Below are 19,148 nucleotides of genomic sequence, written 5' to 3' on the forward strand. Positions count from 1 at the left end.
TGTACAGATTTATGTACAGATGTTCTTTTCTAATAAATACAGTATTTTCTCTTACAATTTACTTTTTCTTTTTTTTCATTTTTATTTAAATTCCAGTTAGTTGACACAGTGTAATATTAGTTTTAGGTATACAATTTAGTGATTCATCACTTACATATAATACCCGGTACTCATCACAAGTGCCCTGCTTAATATGCGGTTTTAAAAAAAATTAGAAATGCTAACCTTTCAGTGATCTTTCCACTTAGGCCATCCACAATCTCCAAAGAAATGTCCCCCTGTGCCCAATTCAGACTCAGGGATTTATATTCCAAGTTTGTTTGAAGTGGATATGCAGAAGGTACTAAACTAACATGAGGTCTGTTGACCAAGTAAAACATTGGAAGTTTTGAAGTCAGTGCATCATCAACACGTTGCTTTATAGCAATTTCTAAACCTCTAGTATCGCTGCAATTCCCATTACCTAAAAAGTAAAAACAAAACACTCAGAAGAAGTTCAATATTAAAAGACTATACACCAAAAAAAAAAAAAAAAAAATGGAAAGAGTCTAAAGTCTATCTTTAATCTTGCTACTTTTCCTTTCCTACTTCTGTCTTAGCACCTGTTTCCATATTCTTTACCAGAATTAGGACAAGGTATCAAGGTCATGATTTCTATTCAAAAAAGAATCTACAGAAAATACAGAAAGTAAAAAAAATTGAAATTCCAGTGAAGAGCCAGAACTGACCCAGAAAAAAAAGAAAACAAAAAACAAGCAAGCAAGCAAAGAAAAAAATCCCAGTACTTTATACAGGTTTCTGCCAAAGACAATTGACTCGTCTTGATTTCTCAGATGACAGCATGAAACCAACACCTAATACATGAGATAAATGTGGCTGAGAAATAGTTGGTGAGAGTAAGTTACTTTTCTATATCTAAGGACCACAAATTACAATTATTCTAGTACTGTAATAGTTCAGTTTCACAACACAAAGTAATTTAAAGAATGGCCATTTCTGGTTAAAATTTTGACCAATATCAAAACTTTGGAGTTCTTGGTTAAAATAACTGTTGAAAGAGAGCTCAAAGAGATGCAATGTCATTAGTAAGGTATAAAATAATGGGCTGAAAACTTAAAACAGAAGTTAAACAAGTCATTCCTATTTAAAAATTAAGAATTCTAAAGTAGATCTCTTTTCTCCTTAGAGGGTCGGAGGTTCTCACAAGAGAAATTTTATAAACTACTAGATAATACTTCAGAAAAAAGTTGTTTCTGTATCACTGAAATTGTTGAAATGGATGGCTACTGGTCTTACACTCATTATGACTACTTGGAAACTAGAAAATGATGTAAAGAGAGCAGGAGTTGCTTTTGTTACCCTTTTTCTAAGCACTCCTTTGTGTGTGTGTGTGTGTGTGTGTGTGTGTGTGTGTTTCATTTTAATTCTGGTATAGTTAACATACAGTGTTAAATTAGTTACAGGTATTTAACATAGTGATTCAACAATTCTGTGTATTACTTGGCACTCATCAAGATGTGTACTCTTAAAATCCCCATCACCTATTTCACTCACACTCCCTCCAATGTACCTTCTCTATAGTTAGGAGTCTGTTTTCTGGTTTGTCTTTTTTCTTTTTTTCCTGCTTCTTTGTTTCTTAAATTCCACAGGAGTAAACTCATAATATTTGTCTTTCTAGGACTTATTTTGCTTAGCCTATACCCTCTAGATCTAACCCATGTTGCTGCAAATGGCAAGATTTCATTCTTTTTAATGACTGAATAATATTCCAATGTATGTATACACCATATCTTCTTTATTCATCTACTGATAGACAATGAGCACTCCTTTGAATATTACAAATTAAGAAATACTGACAAATGAAGTCTAGGATAAAGATATGCTGGGCACACCAAAAAAAGATGCTTGGACATAAAATACTGGTAAGAAGGAAGGTCTGTGGTCTGTGGAATAGTCACTGTATCTATAGTGGACAGAAGACATGGATTCAAAAGAAAATGTTATATATTACATACTGTGCTACAAACTAAATGTATTCCCACAAAATTAATATGCTGAAACCTAATTCCCAATGTGATGGTAGTTGGAGGTGGGCCTTTGTGAGGTGCCCTCATAAAAGAGGCTTTCACCCCTGCTACAGTATTAGGACACAGTAAGAAAACAGTCAACCATGAATCAGGAGACAGGCCCTCACCAGACAGTGAATCTGTCAGCACCATGATCCTAGAATTTCTAGCCTCCAGAAGTGTGAGAAATATATGTTTAGGTGCTTAAGACACCCAATCTGTGGTGGGTAGCCACAAACAGAGTAGTAGCCCAAACAGAATAAGACATACTGTAATAAGATAAGGATACTATTTGTGCCCAAGGTACCAAGACATATTTAGGAAAAAAAAAAAAAAAAAAAAAAAAAAAGAACCCAACAACACTGCAACTCAAATTCCACGTAAGATTCCTTAAATACCAAATTGTTTCAACTAGATGTTTTAATAGGGTGGTATAAAAGCAATAATTTAATAGAAAACATCAAGGATATTGATACTAGAAATTTTACTTTTCCCCCTTATATATGTATGCTTTAACTATTAACTGAATCTAAGATGTGGTTTTGGTTCTATCTTGAAACTAAATCTTGTTCCTGGAAAAATACGGCTCTAAAATTATGTCATATAATAGGAAAAGTTTGATTTATTTAAAATCATCTAAAGTAACAACATAAAACTCGAAAGGTAAGTCAAAAAATAAATCTAATCAAAGATTGAAGCAGACCTGAAATGACAGCTTTTTTTAAAAAATTTTTATTTATTTTTGGAGGAGAGAGGGAAGATGGCGGCATAGGACGACGCTGGGCTCACCGCGCGTCCTGCTGATCACTTAGATTCCACCTACACCTGCCTAAATAACCCAGAAAACCGCCAGAGGATTAGCAGAACGGAGTCTCTGGAGCGAAGCGCACATGAGAGGCCCACGGAAGAGGGTAGGAAGGGCAGCGAGGCGGTGCACGCTCCATGGACTGGTGGGAGGGAGCCGGCGGAGGGGCGGCCTGCAGGCCAAGCAGAGCCCCCGAGTCTGGCTTGCAAAAGTGGAGGGGCCGGACGAGTGTGTTCCGACAGCAAGCGGGACTTAGCAATTGGGAGGTCATAAGTGAACAGCTCTGCTCAAAAAGCGGAAAGGCTGGAGGACAAAGGGAGGGAGAGTTGCTGAGCCCCCAGACGACAGACCTCAGTTTGTTGGGGAACAAAGGCGTTCACCAGCGCCAATCCCTCACCCATCCCCCAGCCAAAATCCCAAAGGGAACCAGTTCCTGCCAGGGAACTTGCTCGCTCTGCGCGAACACTCAACTCTGTGCTTCTGTGGAGCCAAACCTCCGGCAGCGGATCTGACTCCCTCCCGCTGCCACAGGGCCCCTCCTGAAGTGGATCGCCTAAGGAGAAGCCAGCTAAGCCTGCCCCTCCTGCCCCCGTGCACCTTGCCTACCCACCCCAGCTAAGACGCCAGATCCCCAGCATCACAAGCCTGGCAGTGTGCAAGTAGCCCAGACGGGCCACCCCACCCCACAGTGAATCCTGCACCTAGGAGAGGGGAAGAGAAGGCACACACCAGTCTGACTGTGGCCCCAGCAGTGGGCTGGGGGCACACATCAGGTCGGACTGCGGCCCCGCCCACCAACTCCAGTTATACACCACAGCACAGGGGAAGTGCCCTGCAGGTCCTCACCACTCCAGGGACTATCCAAAATGACCAAGCGGAAGAATTCCCCTCAGAAGAATCTCCAGGAAATAACAACAGCTAATGAACTGATCAAAAAGGATTTAAATAATATAACAGAAAGTGAATTTAGAATAATAGTCATAAAATTAATCGCTGGGCTGGAAAACAGTATAGAGGACAGCAGAGAATCTCTTGCTACAGAGATCAAGGGACTAAGGAACAGTCACGAGGAGCTGAAAAGCGCTTTAAACGAAATGCAAAACAAAATGGAAATGACGACTTCTCAGATTGAAGAGGCAGAGGAGAGAATAGGTGAACTAGAAGATAAAGTTATGGAAAGAGGAAGCTGAGAGAAAGAGAGATAAAAAAATCCAGGAGTATGAGGGGAAAATTAGAGAACTAAGTGATACACTAAAAAGAAATAATATACGCATAATTGGTATCCCAGAGGAGGAAGAGAGAGGGAAAGGTGCTGAAGGGGTACTTGAAGAAATTATAGCTGAGAACTTCCCTGAACTGGGGAAGGAAAAAGGCATTGAAATCCAAGAGGCACAGAAAACTCCCTTCAGACGTAACTTGAATCGATCTTCTGCACGACATATCATAGTGAAACTGGCAAAATACAAGGATAAAGAGAAAATTCTGAAAGCAGCAAGGGATAAACGTGCCCTCACATATAAAGGGAGACCTATAAGACTCGTGACTGATCTCTCTTTTGAAACTTGGCAGGCCAGAAAGAATTGGCACGAGATCTTCAGTGTGCTAAACAGAAAAAATATGCAGCCGAGAATCCTTTATCCAGCAAGTCTGTCATTTAGACTAGAAGGAGAGATAAAGGTCTTCCCAAACAAACAAAAACTGAAGGAATTTGTCACCACTAAACCAGTCCTACAAGAGATCCTAAGGGGGATCCTGTGAGACAAAGTACCAGAGACATCACTACAAGCATAAAACATACAGACATCACAATGACTCTAAACCCATATCTTTCTATAATAACACTGAATGTAAATGGATTAAATGCGCCAACCAAAAGACATAGGGTATCAGAATGGATAAAAAAAACAAGACCCATCTATTTGCTGTCTACAAGAGACTCATTTTAGACCTGAGGACACCTTTAGATTGAGAGTGAGGGGATGGAGAACTATTTATCATGCTACTGGAAGCCAAAAGAAAGCTGGAGTAGCCATACTTATATCAGACAAACTAGACTTTAAATTAAAGGCTGTAACAAGAGGGGCGCCTGGGTGGCGCAGTCGGTTAAGCGTCCGACTTCAGCCAGGTCACGATCTCGCGGTCCGTGAGTTCGAGCCCCGCGTCAGGCTCTGGGCTGATGGCTCAGAACCTGGAGCCTGTTTCCGATTCTGTGTCTCCCTCGCTCTCTGCCCCTCCCCCGTTCATGCTCTGTCTCTCTCTGTCCCAAAAATAAATACAAAAAATAAAATAAAATAAAGGCTGTAACAAGAGATGAAGAAGGACATTATATAATAATTACAGGGTCTATCCATCAGGAAGAGCTAACAATTATAAATGTCTATGTGCCAAATACCGGAGCCCCCAAATATATAAAACAATTACTCATAAACATAAGCAACCTTATTGATAAGAATGTGGTAATTGCAGGGGACTTTAACACCCCACTTACAGAAATGGATAGATCATCTAGACACACGGTCAATAAAGAAACAAGGGCCCTGAATGAGACATTGGATCAGATGGACTTGACAGATATATTTAGAACTCTGCATCCCAAAGCAACAGAATATACTTTCTTCTCGAGTGCACATGGAACATTGTCCAAGATAGATCATATACTGGGTCACAAAACAGCCCTTCATAAGTTTACAAGAATTGAAATCATACCATGCATACTTTGAGACCACAATGCTATGAAGCCTGAAATCAACCACAGGAAAAAGTCTGGAAAACCTCCAAAAGCATGGAGGTTAAAGAACACCCTACCAACGAATGAGTGGGTCAACCAGGCAATTAGAGAAGAAATTAAAAAATATATGGAAACAAACGAAAATGAAAATACAACAATCCAAACGCTTTGGGATGCAGCAAAGGCAGTCCTGAGAGGAAAATACATTGCAATCCAGGCCTATCTCAAGAAACAAGAAAAATCCCAAATACAAAATCTAACAGCACACCTAAAGGAAATAGAAGCAGAACAGCAAAGAGAGCCTAAACCCAGCAGAAGAAGAGAAATAATAAAGATCAGAGCAGAAATAAACAATATAGAATCTAAAAAAACTGTAGAGCAGATCAACGAAACCAAGAGTTGGTTTTTTGAAAAAATAAACAAAATTGACAAACCTCTAGCCAGGCTTCTCAAAAAGAAAAGGGAGATGATGCCAATAGATAAAATCATGAATGAAAATGGAATTATTACAACCAATCCCTCAGAGATACAAACAATTATCAGGGAATACTATGAAAAATTATATGCCAACAAATTGGACAACCTGGAAGAAATGGACATATTCCTAAACACCCACACGCTTCCAAAACTCAATCAGGAGGAAATAGAAAGCTTGAACAGACCCATAACCAGCAAAGAAATTGAATCGGTTATCAAAAATCTCCCAACAAATAAGAGTCCAGGACCAGATGGCTTCCCAGGGGAGTTCTACCAGACGTTTAAAGCAGAGATAATACCTATCCTTCTCAAGCTATTCCAAGAAATAGAAAGGGAAGGAAAACTTCCAGACTCATTCTATGAAGCCAGTATTACTTTGATTCCTAAACCAGACAGAGACCCAGTAAAAAAAGAGAACTACAGGCCAATATCCCTGATGAATATGGATGCAAAAATTCTCAATAAGATACTAGCAAATCGAATTCAATGGCATATAAAAAGAATTATTCACCATGATCAAGTGGGATTCATTCCTGGGATGCAGGGCTGGTTCAACATTCGCAAATCCATCAACGTGATACATCACATTAACAAAAAAAAAAGAGAAGAACCATATGATCCTGTCAATCGATGCAGAAAAGGCCTTTGACAAAATCCAGCACCCTTTCTTAATAAAAACCCTTGAGAAAGTCGGGATAGAAGGAACATACTTAAAGATCATAAAAGCCATTTATGAAAAGCCCACAGCTAACATCATCCTCAACGGGGAAAAACTGAGAGCTTTTTCCCTGAGATCAGGAACACGACAGGGATGCCCACTCTCACCGCTGTTGTTTAACATAGTGCTGGAAGTTCTAGCATCAGCAATCAGACAACAAAAGGAAATCAAAGGCATCAAAATTGGCAAAGATGAAGTCAAGCTTTCGCTTTTTGCAGATGACATGATATTATACATGGAAAATCCGACAGACTCCACCAAAAGTCTGCTAGAACTGATACATGAATTCATCAAAGTTGCAGGATACAAAATCAATGTACAGAAATCAGTTGCATTCTTATACACTAACAATGAAGCAACAGAAAGACAAATAAAGAAACTGATCCCATTCACAGTTGCACCAAGAAGCATAAAATACCTAGGAATAAATCTAACCAAAGATGTAAAAGATCTGTATGCTGAAAACTATAGAAAGCTTATGAAGGTAATTGAAGAAGATATAAAGAAATGGAAAGACATTCCCTGCTCATGGATTGGAAGAATAAATATTGTCAAAATGTCAATACTACCCAAAGCTATCTACACATTCAGTGCAATCCCAATCAAAATTGCACCAGCATTCTTCTCGAAACTAGAACAAGCAGTTCTAAAATTCATATGGAACCACAAAAGGCCCCAAATAGCCAAAGTAATTTTGAAGAAGAAGACCAAAGCAGGAGGCATCACAATCCCAGACTTTAGCCTCTACTACAAAGCTGTCATCATCAAGACTGCATGGTATTGGCACAAAAACAGACACATAGACCAATGGAATAGAATAGAAACCCCAGAACTAGACCCACAAACGTATGGCCAACTCATCTTTGACAAAGCAGGAAAGAACATCCAATGGAAAAAAGACAGTCTCTTTAACAAATGGTGCTGGGAGAACTGGACAGCAACATGCAGAAGGTTGAAACTAGACCACTTTCTCACACCATTCACAAAAATAAACTCAAAATGGATAAAGGACCTGAATGTGAGACAGGAAACCATCCAAACCCTAGAGGAGAAAGCAGGAAAAGACCTCTCTGACCTCAGCCGTAGCAATCTCTTACTCCACACATCCCCAAAGGCAAGGGAATTAAAAGCAAAAGTGAATTACTGGGACCTTATGAAGATTAAAAGCTTCTGCACAGCAAAGGAAACAACCAACAAAACTAAAAGGCAACCAACGGAATGGGAAAAGATATTTGCAAATGACATATCGGACAAAGGGCTAGTATCCAAAATCTATAAAGAGCTCACCAAACTCCACACCCGAAAAACAAATAACCCAGTGAAGAAATGGGCAGAAAACATGAATAGACACATCTCTAAAGAAGACATCCGGATGGCCAACAGGCACATGAAAAGATGTTCAGCATCGCTCCTTATCAGGGAAATACAAATCAAAACCACACTCAGGTATCACCTCACGCCAGTCAGAGTGGCCAAAATGAACAAATCAGGAGACTATAGATGCTGGAGAGGATGTGGAGAAACGGGAACCCTCTTGCACTGTTGGTGGGAATGCAAACTGGTGCAGCCGCTCTGGAAAGCAGTGTGGAGGTTCCTCAGAAAATTAAAAATATTGGGGCGCCTGGGTGGCGCAGTCGGTTAAGCGTCCGACCTCAGCCAGGTCACGATCTCGCGGTCTGTGAGTTCGAGCCCCGCGTCAGGCTCTGGGCTGATGGCTCGGAGCCTGGAGCCTGTTTCCGATTCTGTGTCTCCCTCTCTCTCTGCCCCTCCCCCGTTCATGCTCTGTCTCTCTCTGTCCCAAAAATAAATAAACGTTGAAAAAAAAAAATTAAAAAAAAAAAAAAAAAAAAAGAAAATTAAAAATAGACCTACCCTATGACCCAGCAATAGCACTGCTAGGAATTTATCCAAGGGACACAGGAGTACTGATGCATAGGGGCACTTGTACCCCAATGTTCATAGCAGCACTCTCAACAATAGCCAAATTATGGAAAGAGCCTAAATGTCCATCAACTGATGAATGGATAAAGAAATTGTGGTTTATATACACAATGGAATACTACGTGGCAATGAGAAAAAATGAAATATGGCCTTTTGTAGCAACGTGGATGGAACTGGAGAGTGTGATGCTAAGTGAAATAAGCCATACAGAGAAAGACAGATACCATATGGTTTCACTCTTATGTGGATCCTGAGAAACTTAACAGGAACCCATGGGGCAGGGGAAGGAAAAAAAAAAAAAAAAAAGAGGTTAGAGTGGGAGAGAGCCAAAGCATAAGAGACTGTTGAGAACTGAGAACAAACTAAGGGTTGATGGGGGGTGGGAGGGAGGAGAGGGTGGGTGATGGGTATTGAGGAGGGCACCTTTTGGGATGAGCACTGGGTGTTGTATGGAAACCAATTTGACAATAAATTTCATATATAAAAATAAATAAATAAATAAATAAATAAATAAATAAATAAATAAATAAATCGCACACACACAAAAAAAGAGGTTAGAGTGGGAGAGAGCGAAAGCATAAAAGACTGTTAAAAACTGAGAACAAACTGACGGTTGATGGGGGGTGGGAGGGAGGGGAGGGTGGGTGATGGGTATTGAGTAGGGCACCTTTTGGGATGAGCACTGGGTGTTGTATGGAAACCAATTTGACAATAAATTTCATATATTAAAATAAATAAATAAATAAATAAATAAATAAATAAATAAATAAATAAATAAATTTTTATTTATTTTTGACAGAGAGAGAGAGACAGAGCATGAGTAGGGGAGGGGCAGAGAGAAAGAGACACAGAATCTGAAGCAGGCTCTAGGCTCAGAGCTGTCAGCACAGAGCCTGACATGGGGCTTGAACCCACAGACCGTGAGATCATGACCTGAGCCAAAGTCAGATACTCAACCGACTGAGCCACTCAGGCGCCCCAACTTGACAGCTTTTTATACAGAAAAGATTCTCAGGAGCATAATCTACCATAAGTGTAATGTAAATCAATAGAAATGGTTCCTGTAAACCTTGTGGAGCTTCCTCAGAAAATTAAAAATAGACCTACCCTATGACCCAGCAGTAGCATTGCTAGGAATTTACCCAAGGGATACAGGAGTACTGATGCATAGGGGCACTTGTACCCCAAGTTTATAGCAGCACTCTCAACAATAGCCAAATTGTAGAAAAAGCCTAAATGTCCATCAACTGATGAATGGATAAAGAAATTGTGGTTTATATACACAATGGAGTACTACGTGGCAATGAGAAAGAATGAAATATGGCCCTTTGTAGCAATGTGGATGGAACTGGAGAGTGTGATGCTAAGTGAAATAAGCCATACAGAGAAAGACAGATACCATATGTGTCCACTCTTATGTGGATCCTGAGAAACTTAATAGAAACCCATGGGGGAGGGGAAGGAAAAAAAAATAGAGGTTAGAGTGGGAGAGAGCCAAAGCATAAGAGACTCTTAAAAACTGAGAACAAACTGAGGGTTGATGGGGGGGTGGGAGAGAGGGAAGGGTAGGTGATGGGCATTGAAGAGGGCATCTTTTGGGATGAGCACTGGGTGTTGTATGGAAACCAATTTGACAATAAATTACATATATTAAAAAAAAAAAAAAGAAATGGTTCCTGAAGTAGCTAATAAAAACTGAAGCTGCATGAATAAGAATGAAGTATCTAAATCAAACATTAGAGAACTGTGCACTGGTCCTACCACATCTGGAACATTGTAATTATTCTGAAGCATTACATTGTTACCACCAGCACCCATATACCACAGAACATCTGGAGAAAACAAATCACGTTCCTGTGAAACACAAATATGTGGCTAGAAGAAGACATAAGGCAAGAAGCATCCTGTGTGTGTATTCATAACACTCACTCTGTATTTTACACAAAGGGCACCACTAAGGGTAACACAACAGTACACAGCACCTAGCATTTAGTAGGTGGCTCAATAAATACTTGATGAAAAAGGAATATAAAAGATTAGATTACCAGAAAGCAATAATTATCAATTCTAGATGCACATTAGAATCACTAGGGATTGGAATATTAATACCAATGCTTAATTCCCATATTATTTTAAAAGCTTCCCAGATGATCATCAAATATAACAAGAGCAAAGAATTTTAAAAAAAAAAATTATTTTTTAACTGTTCCAGGCAGAATATGTTTTAAGTAGAAAAATAAAAGCACTTTCAACAATAAAACATGCTGACTCAAACCATTTATTCATGAAACATTTACATTTGTGCTAGGGAACATAATCCAGACCAAGATGAGTGTGGCATAGCATCTGCCTTCAAGACCATCAAGTTTAAGAGACATAGCAGTGAAATTCTAGTCACTGGCTATGCTCAGACAAAGCTGTCAGAGCTCAATTTAATAAAAAAAAGCACCAGCATGAGAAGTTATAAGACTAGGTTTGAGTCTTGGCTCTGCCAATAGGCAAACTGAATGATTTTGGGCAAGTCTTTTATTAACATTGTGAACCTCCAATCACTAATCTTAAAAAAAAAAAAAAAGGAGTAACATAATCTCTAAGGTTATGAAATGTTTAAATCTATGTTTAAAACAGTTTCACCAGGAGGGAATCAGCAATTAGTATTCTTTATAATCCAAATGTACAATTCAAATCAGCATATGAAAAGCACTCCTGGATGGGAATACCTCTGGACAAACACTCTTGAAATGTTTAGACAGATGACCTTATCTTAACAGAATAACAAATTTGCAAAATATATCTTAAAAACCTTGAAAATATAAATCCAGTTGTTTTTAAGTACCTAAGCAAAGTGAAATTTCTTCCATATTAGTCTGGATTGCTTTCTATTCAAATAATAGTAAATGTCTTTTTAAATGCAAGTCTAAGATTTTTTCCTAAAAAAGAAAAAGAATACTACCATAAAATGATAAATATCTGACAATATCTAGAACATAAAATTTGTTTCTGTAAACTTTTTAAAATGTTAAATAAGTCTTAAAATATAATACTCTCCATTGGTAACTGATCTAGTAAATTAGGTTTTTAAGAATCAAAATAAAGAACTGTAAAAACTTTCATGAGACTTATTAAAAGAGAATGGGATGAGGTCACTATTCTCAAAGAACTAGATTTAATTAAAGGGAAGTAAATTTAAATTCTAAATACGGAGAAATTCGTTTTTAAAACAATTGGAGCTATTCAATTAATAGAAGAGATTGGCTTTAAATCCTATGCTCCACATTACTAGATGCTTTTAAACTAAGGTCAGATGATCCTCTATCAGGAATGACATAAAAAGAGTTTATTATTAAGTGAGCAGCTATACTAGACTACTAATACAGTTCAGTGAACTCAGGATTCTTTTAGCTCTCCAAATCACATTCTTTTAGTGTACGGACACTTTAAATGAGTATGTCTCAAAGAGCCATTCACATCATCTGTATAAGAATCACCCAATGGTGCTCTTTTAAAATGTATATTCCTCTGCCTCAAAACTTCCTACCTCCTCCACCAGACACAAAATAGAGATCATAAGAAATCCAAAAATGTGCCTTTGTTACAAACTTATACACATTAAAATCATTTAGACTATACTAGACAGAACATCAGTTAGCTTTAGATGTGTCCCACAAAGATGCCAAGAAAAGAGAGCAGAAACAATTTTACAAAGTCTTATATAGTGTTTTATCATTACCTGGTGTTCCCCATTGCTAGGTGCAAGATGAACTCAAAATGACAAGATTTAATTTTTAAGTTCCTATCCTAAACCACTAGCTAAATTCTTTTTTTTTTAATTAAAAAAATGTTTTTTATTGTTTATTTATTTTTGAGATAGAGAGAGAGCATGAGCGGAGGAGGGGTAGACAGAGAGAGGGAAACACAGAATCCAAAGCAGGCTCCAGGCTCTGAGCTGTCAGCACAGAGCCCAATGTGGGGCTCAAACTCAAAAGCTGTGAGATCATGACCTGAACCAAAGTCAGACGCCCAACAGACTGAGCCACCCAGGCGCCCCAACCACTAGCTAAATTCCAAGTAATTTTACAAGAACCTATATCCATCCTTTTGAGAAACTAAATATAGTATGGAGTTATGTCATATAAATGACATATTTTAAAATACCTTCTTCATCAGAGTCAAAGAAAGCTATGATTCTAGAGAAAGCATAGATAATTCTTAGATACTTAATAGACATTCAAAAAGAAAAAGAGCCTTTCTTAAACGAGACTGAGGAAAGTTTAAGTGTCTGAGAGAGTATCTGACCTGACTAAAAGAAAATATTGCAAAGAACCTTGGTAACTAAATTAAATCTAAGAAATGTATCATCTATATGAATATGTATTTGGAAAAAGTAGATTTAGAAGTAAGCACTTTTGAGGGTAAGAATAGCAGGCACTGCCATATTTACCAGGGGCAATATGATTTGGAGGGTAACTTAGTAATATTTTTCAAAACTGCTAATGCATACTTCTTTGCCTGCAATTGTACTTCCAGGAATTCATCTTAGTAATATATTTTACATGCATAAATAATAAATATAAAAAGGTCATTCACTGTAGCATTTTGGCAGTGGCAAAAAAAAAAAAAAAAAAAAAAAAAAAAACAAACCACCCTACAAACAACCTAAAATTACCACAACCTAAAAATGGTTAAATAAATTATGATACATTTATACAAGGAAATATTACACAGTGAGCCACGAATAATGAGGAAATTCTTTACATACTCAACATGGAAAAACTTCCAAGATACATTATTAAATGAAAAAAGATGCAAACAATATGAGCTGTTATCATCTATTCACATAAAATACAGAATAGAAAAGAAAAGAAAAGAGAAGAAAAAGGAAAGAATGTATTCATTTATTTCTATAAGCATAAACTATCTTTGGAAAGAAAAACAAAAAACTAGTAACAATGAATGCCACAGAAGTAAATTGGGTGCCTGGGGCACTAGGATGGGAGGGAAGCTTTACTGAAAACCCTCCTGAATCTTTTGAATTGTGAATCAAATAATGTATTTCCTATACAAAGAAAATAAGGTTAATATTAGAAAATTAAAAAAAGGAAAATAAATAATCATTTTCCTTTTTACAATTTATTAAAGCCAAACAAAAATAGGAAGAAAATACAGAATCTTATATACACATGGAACTGAAAAAGTTTTACCTGTAAGAGAAATTTCTAAGAAATGGTATATCTAAACAAACAAACAAAAAAAAAAACAAGAAAAAAATATAAGAAATAGTACCACTAAAAACAAAAATTTTACCCATGTGAGGATCTAAAGCTTGTACATGCAACTGTTATTAAAAATGGTAAGCAAAGAAGAACCAAGTAACAGTATAATTTAAAGTGTTTCACAAGGGAATTAAAGTTTTGCAATACCTAGGGCTTTATGAAAACTATAAAACTGAGCCCCAAAACTGTTTATTGAAATAATGCCTGAAATAACCATTAAAATATAAGTACAGCATTCTGTAATACCTCCCACCACAGAAAAAAGTAAATTGCTAATTCACGTTATTTATCTTGTGCTCTAGCTACTTCCTACTCATTTGACCAATTTAAAGGATCCAGATCATAACCAAATGCATGAAAAAGGTAGGAAAAAACCCAAAATGGGCACTTAATATTTTTTCTTACTTCAAGGATAACTAAAGACAAACTTTTAGATTTGAGAAGTTCAAGGAAACACCTTTTTCTAAAAGAAAAGGAAAAATAATTAAATATTGTGCAAACAAAAGTATAAGTTCAAGGTATAATGTATCTAAGGTATAATATATCTAAGTGGCTAATTTAAAATATTAATTTTTCTCCTCCTGATAAGAAAGTAGAAGTCATATTATACTAAGTATGATTATAAGCTACCATGAAATGAAAATCTCAACAAAACAGTGAATGTGTTTTTTACCTTAAATAAAGGCTCAAGAGTGCAAAAATCTGGTTTTACACTGATTAATATATTTACTTAGTAAAAGAGGTCAGGAGGTACTGAAATCCCACTCACCAACAAGTATACTGCTGATATAAACTGGCTGTATAAAGTGACTCAGCAATGCTCCCTGTACACCAAGCACTTCCCATCTTGTCAATTTGTCACTTGAAGACATACTGCTTACTCTATTAACAACATCTGCAGGACAGTAGATAGTCAGATAAATTTTGCCTTCAACAGCCACATGGAGACTCAGCTCTTCATTGGCTTCAAATGCAGATATAGAATGTGGATTAAGACGCCTAGAAAAAGAAAAGTTTTATCCCTTTAAAAAAAAAAAAACAGTGGAATATTACTCAGCCATAAAGAAGAACAAAATCTTGCCATTTGCAGCAACACAGATGGAGCTAGAGAGTATTATGCTAAGTGAAAGTCAGTCAGAAAAAGAAAAATACCAGGTGATCTCACTCAGACGTGGAATTTAAGCTCAATTAGTGTTTTAACAAAACAAATGAGCAAAGGTGAGAAAAGGTGGGGGGGCAAACAAAGAAACAGAATGTTAACTGTAGAGAATGATGGTTACCAGAGTGTAGGTGGATGGGGGGATGGAATAAATAGGTGATAGGGATTAAGAAGTGCACTTGTGATGAACACTGCATGCTGAATGGAAATTGTGAATCACTATACTGCACCCCAGAAACTAATATTACACTGGAATTTAAATTAAAACTTTAAAAAATCTTTATGTACTTAAGAACTGGGGGTGGGTGCCTGGGTGGCTCAGTCGGTTGAGCATCTGATTTTGGCTTGGGTCATAATCTTGTAGTCCATGAGTTCAAACCCTAAATGTCCATCAACTGATAAATGGATAAAGAAATTGTGGTTTATATACACAATGGAGTACTACGTGGCAATGAGAAAGAATGAAATATGGCCCTTTGTAGCAACGTGGATGGAACTGGAGAGTATTATGCTAAGTGAAACAAACTGGGATTCCTAATCTGGTATTCATAAATGTGAGTGGGGAAAAAATACATCTTTTTTAATATATCTAACTGAAATTTATTCATTTCTTCCATAATATAAGCAATAAACCGGAAAAGCATCAGCTGTACATATGAATTTGTCTCCAATAGAAATCACAGATACTTTTATATCACATTACAGTTGCTGTAGATAGCTCAGAATAATGTTTACTAATCACTACTTCAAAATTATAATAGAATGTATAATAGAATTATATTAGTTATTAGACCTTTCCACTAAATCTTGCTATTTGATGTGTTAATAAAGAAGCATGTATGTGGGGTACCTGGGTGACTCAGTCGGTTAAGTGTCCGACTTAGGCTCACGTCATGATCTCACAGGGGTTCGAGCCTGGTGTTGGGCTCTGTGCTGACAGTTCAGAGCCTGGAGCCTGCTTCGGATTCTGTGTCTCCCTCTCTCTGCCCCTCCCCCACTAGTGCTCTATGTCTCTCTCTCTCTCTCTCTCTCTCAAAAATAAACAAACATTAAAAAAATTAAAAAAAATAAAAAAAGAACGGGGGGCATCTGGGTGGCTCAGTCAGTTAAGCATCTGACTCTTGATTTTGGCTCAGGTCATGATCTCACAGTTTGTGAGTTCAAGCCCACATCGGGCTCTGTGGTGACATCGTGGAGCCTACTTGGGATTCTGTCTCTCTCTCTCTGCCCCTCCCCTGCTCGCACATGCATGCTCTCTCTCAAAATAATAAATTTTATTATTTAAAATAATAGAATTTTTTTCAGACATGTTTAACTTGCCAGTGTTCATTTAATTTCACGAACAGAAATAGATGCAAAACCAAAGCAAGGTAGGAATGGAGTAACATAGTTCTACAAGATTAATACCAAACATAAATTAACCATATTTAGAGCTTCTGGCAAAGATAAATTCTTTTTACTTTCTTTGTGTCCCTTAAAATCAAATGAATACCTAATTTTTGTTCCTACCACAGTTCCTAAGTTATTTTCTTTTTCTGTATGAATATTTTTTTAAACTACAAAGAGAATGAAAAAAAAAAATCCTGACAATTTGTGTTCAAGATCTTTTCCAATAAAATGTGTTAAAAAATGTAAAATACGGGCTCTGGGCTGATGGCTCAGAGCCTGGAGCCTGTTTCCAATTCTGTGTCTCCCTCTCTCTCTGCCCCTCCCCCGTTCATGCTCTGTCTCTCTCTGTCCCAAAAATAAATAAACGTTCAAAAAAAAAAAAAAATCTAAAAAAAAAAAAAAAAAGGGGCGCCTGGGTGGCGCAGTTGGTTAAGCGTCCGACTTCAGCCAGGTCACGATCTCGCACTCCGTGAGTTCGAGCCCCGCATCGGGCTCTGGGCTGATGGCTCAGAGCCTGGAGCCTGTTTCCAATTCTGTGTCTCCCTCTCTCTCTGCCCCTCCCCCATTCATGCTCTGTCTCTCTCTGTCCCAAAAATAAATAAACGTTCAAAAAAAAAAAAATTAAAAAAAAAATGTAAAATAGTTTTTCTTGAATTTTCCCTCCAGGAATACTCCTTGCCCTTGTTTTCAAAGGTATAACTGTACGAATTTTTAACAAAATATTAACCATTATTATCTCTATATGGTGAGACTTGAAGTGAATTTTGCTTTCTCCTTTGTGCGTGTCTGTACTGTTTAAATTTCTGATGCTACCCATTCATCAAGATAATGAAGTTTTGGCCACAGATCGACCAGAAAAGCAAACTGCATTTCTTGATTCTGTAATAACATGTGAAGAGTGCATAAATCCATGCTTCCCTACTGTTTATGAAGTCTTCAAACTTGAAAGGAAATTTTCAACAGCATAGAAAGAAAGTGGTAAGGTAGAGGAGATTAAGTGGAGGGGAGGGAGAAAGAATCTGTGGCCTCTAGCTAGCCACAAATAACACCTCAAGGCAGAGGGAGAACAAGGATAGATACGAAGTTACTTGTCCTATTGCTGTTATGTATTCAGAATATATGACATAGACATCCTCACTGCTTTGAGAAATAACTTCCATAATACTTACAATTGTGACTTAATCTGGGCTGACCCTTTAGGCAACTGGTTCATATAGAGATAAATGTTGACATTCTGTTTGAGAGTGAGTAGATTAGAAGCTGCCTCTGTACAAAATACTGATTTTTCCATCATAGCAGGATTTTTGCTGTAGAAGAGCAGAAGTTGTCTATAAAAGTACCTAAAATAAAGGGGTTATAACTTTACCAAGTAATAGACTTTTTAAATTATATATCTTAAGTATCATATCTATATATGTGTTGTGAGCAATGTCTCTCCCTATGTATTGAAAGTTTTGATACCTGATAAGAGCTCCTAAAATAACTTTAGTCTTTTTTAGTGAAGAGTTAAACTGTATGAGAACTCCTCAGCTGGAGCCCAGTCTGCCATGTGATTTGCCTTAAAGCACCATTCCTTGACTACCACTCCATTCATTTCACATTTGAGTCTGCAACTGTCATATCCTGCAAAATACACATTTCTCCACTGATTCCTCCTTTTCTCACAAGTTCTGTTCTCAGCCTCCTGCATGAGGTGTCAATATTCTGTCTTATTTCTATTTCCTCTTCCTGACAAAACAGACAAACAACTGTGGTTCCTGTTTCTTAGCGGTTGTGAAGACAAAAACACAAGAGTACAGAACAGTACAATGAAAACCGTAAGTTATAGAAGTGAAACAATCTCCTGAAAAACGAATACTAATCAAATCAGGAGACAAATATTATTTTGCTTATTAAATAAAAAACATGATTTTAGTACTTCCTTCAGAAATAATGAAAAATTAAGCACCAGTATATAACAAGGCCAAGCATGGGAAGAAATACACATATCAGATAATTTTAAAGAGGTCAAATAATTCAATAAGCACCAATGGGGATTAGAGAACAATGAGTTACATTACCTTCACGGACTTCCCTAAAAGTTATCTTTTAAGATTATAGGATTCTTTCCTTATAATTAGAGATACGTGCTTAAGTTTTTTAGACAAACTAATGTCTAAATATGTTTTCAAATACTCTAGTAGAGAAAATACCACCAACAAAAAATGAGGATGCAGAGATTAAATGCAGAATGGTGATAACTGGGGGCCCCTAGGTGGCTCAGTTGGTTAAGTGTCCTTCAGCTTAGGTCACAACCTCATGGCTTGTGGGTTTGAGCCCTGTGTGGGGCTCTGTGCTGACAGCTCAGAGCCCGGAGCCCACTTCAGATCCTGTGTCTCGCTCTCTCTGCCCCTCTCCCACCCATGTTCTGTTTCTCTCTCTCTCCCAAAAATGAATAAACATTTTAAAAAGTTTTCTTTTTAATTAACAAAAAGGAAGCTTATAACTGGATATGCTGATCATTGGATAGTGGTATGAGAATGCTGATAACTGAATGATGGAACTCATTATCCTATTCTCCCTAGTGTTTGAATATTTCCACAAAAAAGTTTT

At 37.4% G+C, this 19,148-nt stretch overlaps 1 protein-coding gene across 1 annotated transcript in view; it reads right to left on the bottom strand.

Moving 5' to 3' along the window:
• Positions 1-19,148, bottom strand: part of ADAD1 (adenosine deaminase domain containing 1) — a 110,461-nt gene that overhangs the window by 66,253 nt on the left and 25,060 nt on the right. The window contains exons 8-10 of the mRNA XM_025921310.2: positions 17,726-17,896; positions 14,778-15,007; positions 226-463 (exon numbers count right to left, since the gene is read on the bottom strand). Coding sequence (XP_025777095.2) covers positions 226-463; positions 14,778-15,007; positions 17,726-17,896 — 639 coding nt within the window. The remainder of the gene's footprint in view (positions 1-225; positions 464-14,777; positions 15,008-17,725; positions 17,897-19,148) is intronic.

Source organism: Puma concolor, chromosome B1 (assembly GCF_028749965.1).
Source record: "Puma concolor isolate L17-30 chromosome B1, mPumCon1.1.hap2, whole genome shotgun sequence".
Taxonomy (NCBI): domain Eukaryota; kingdom Metazoa; phylum Chordata; class Mammalia; order Carnivora; family Felidae; genus Puma; species Puma concolor.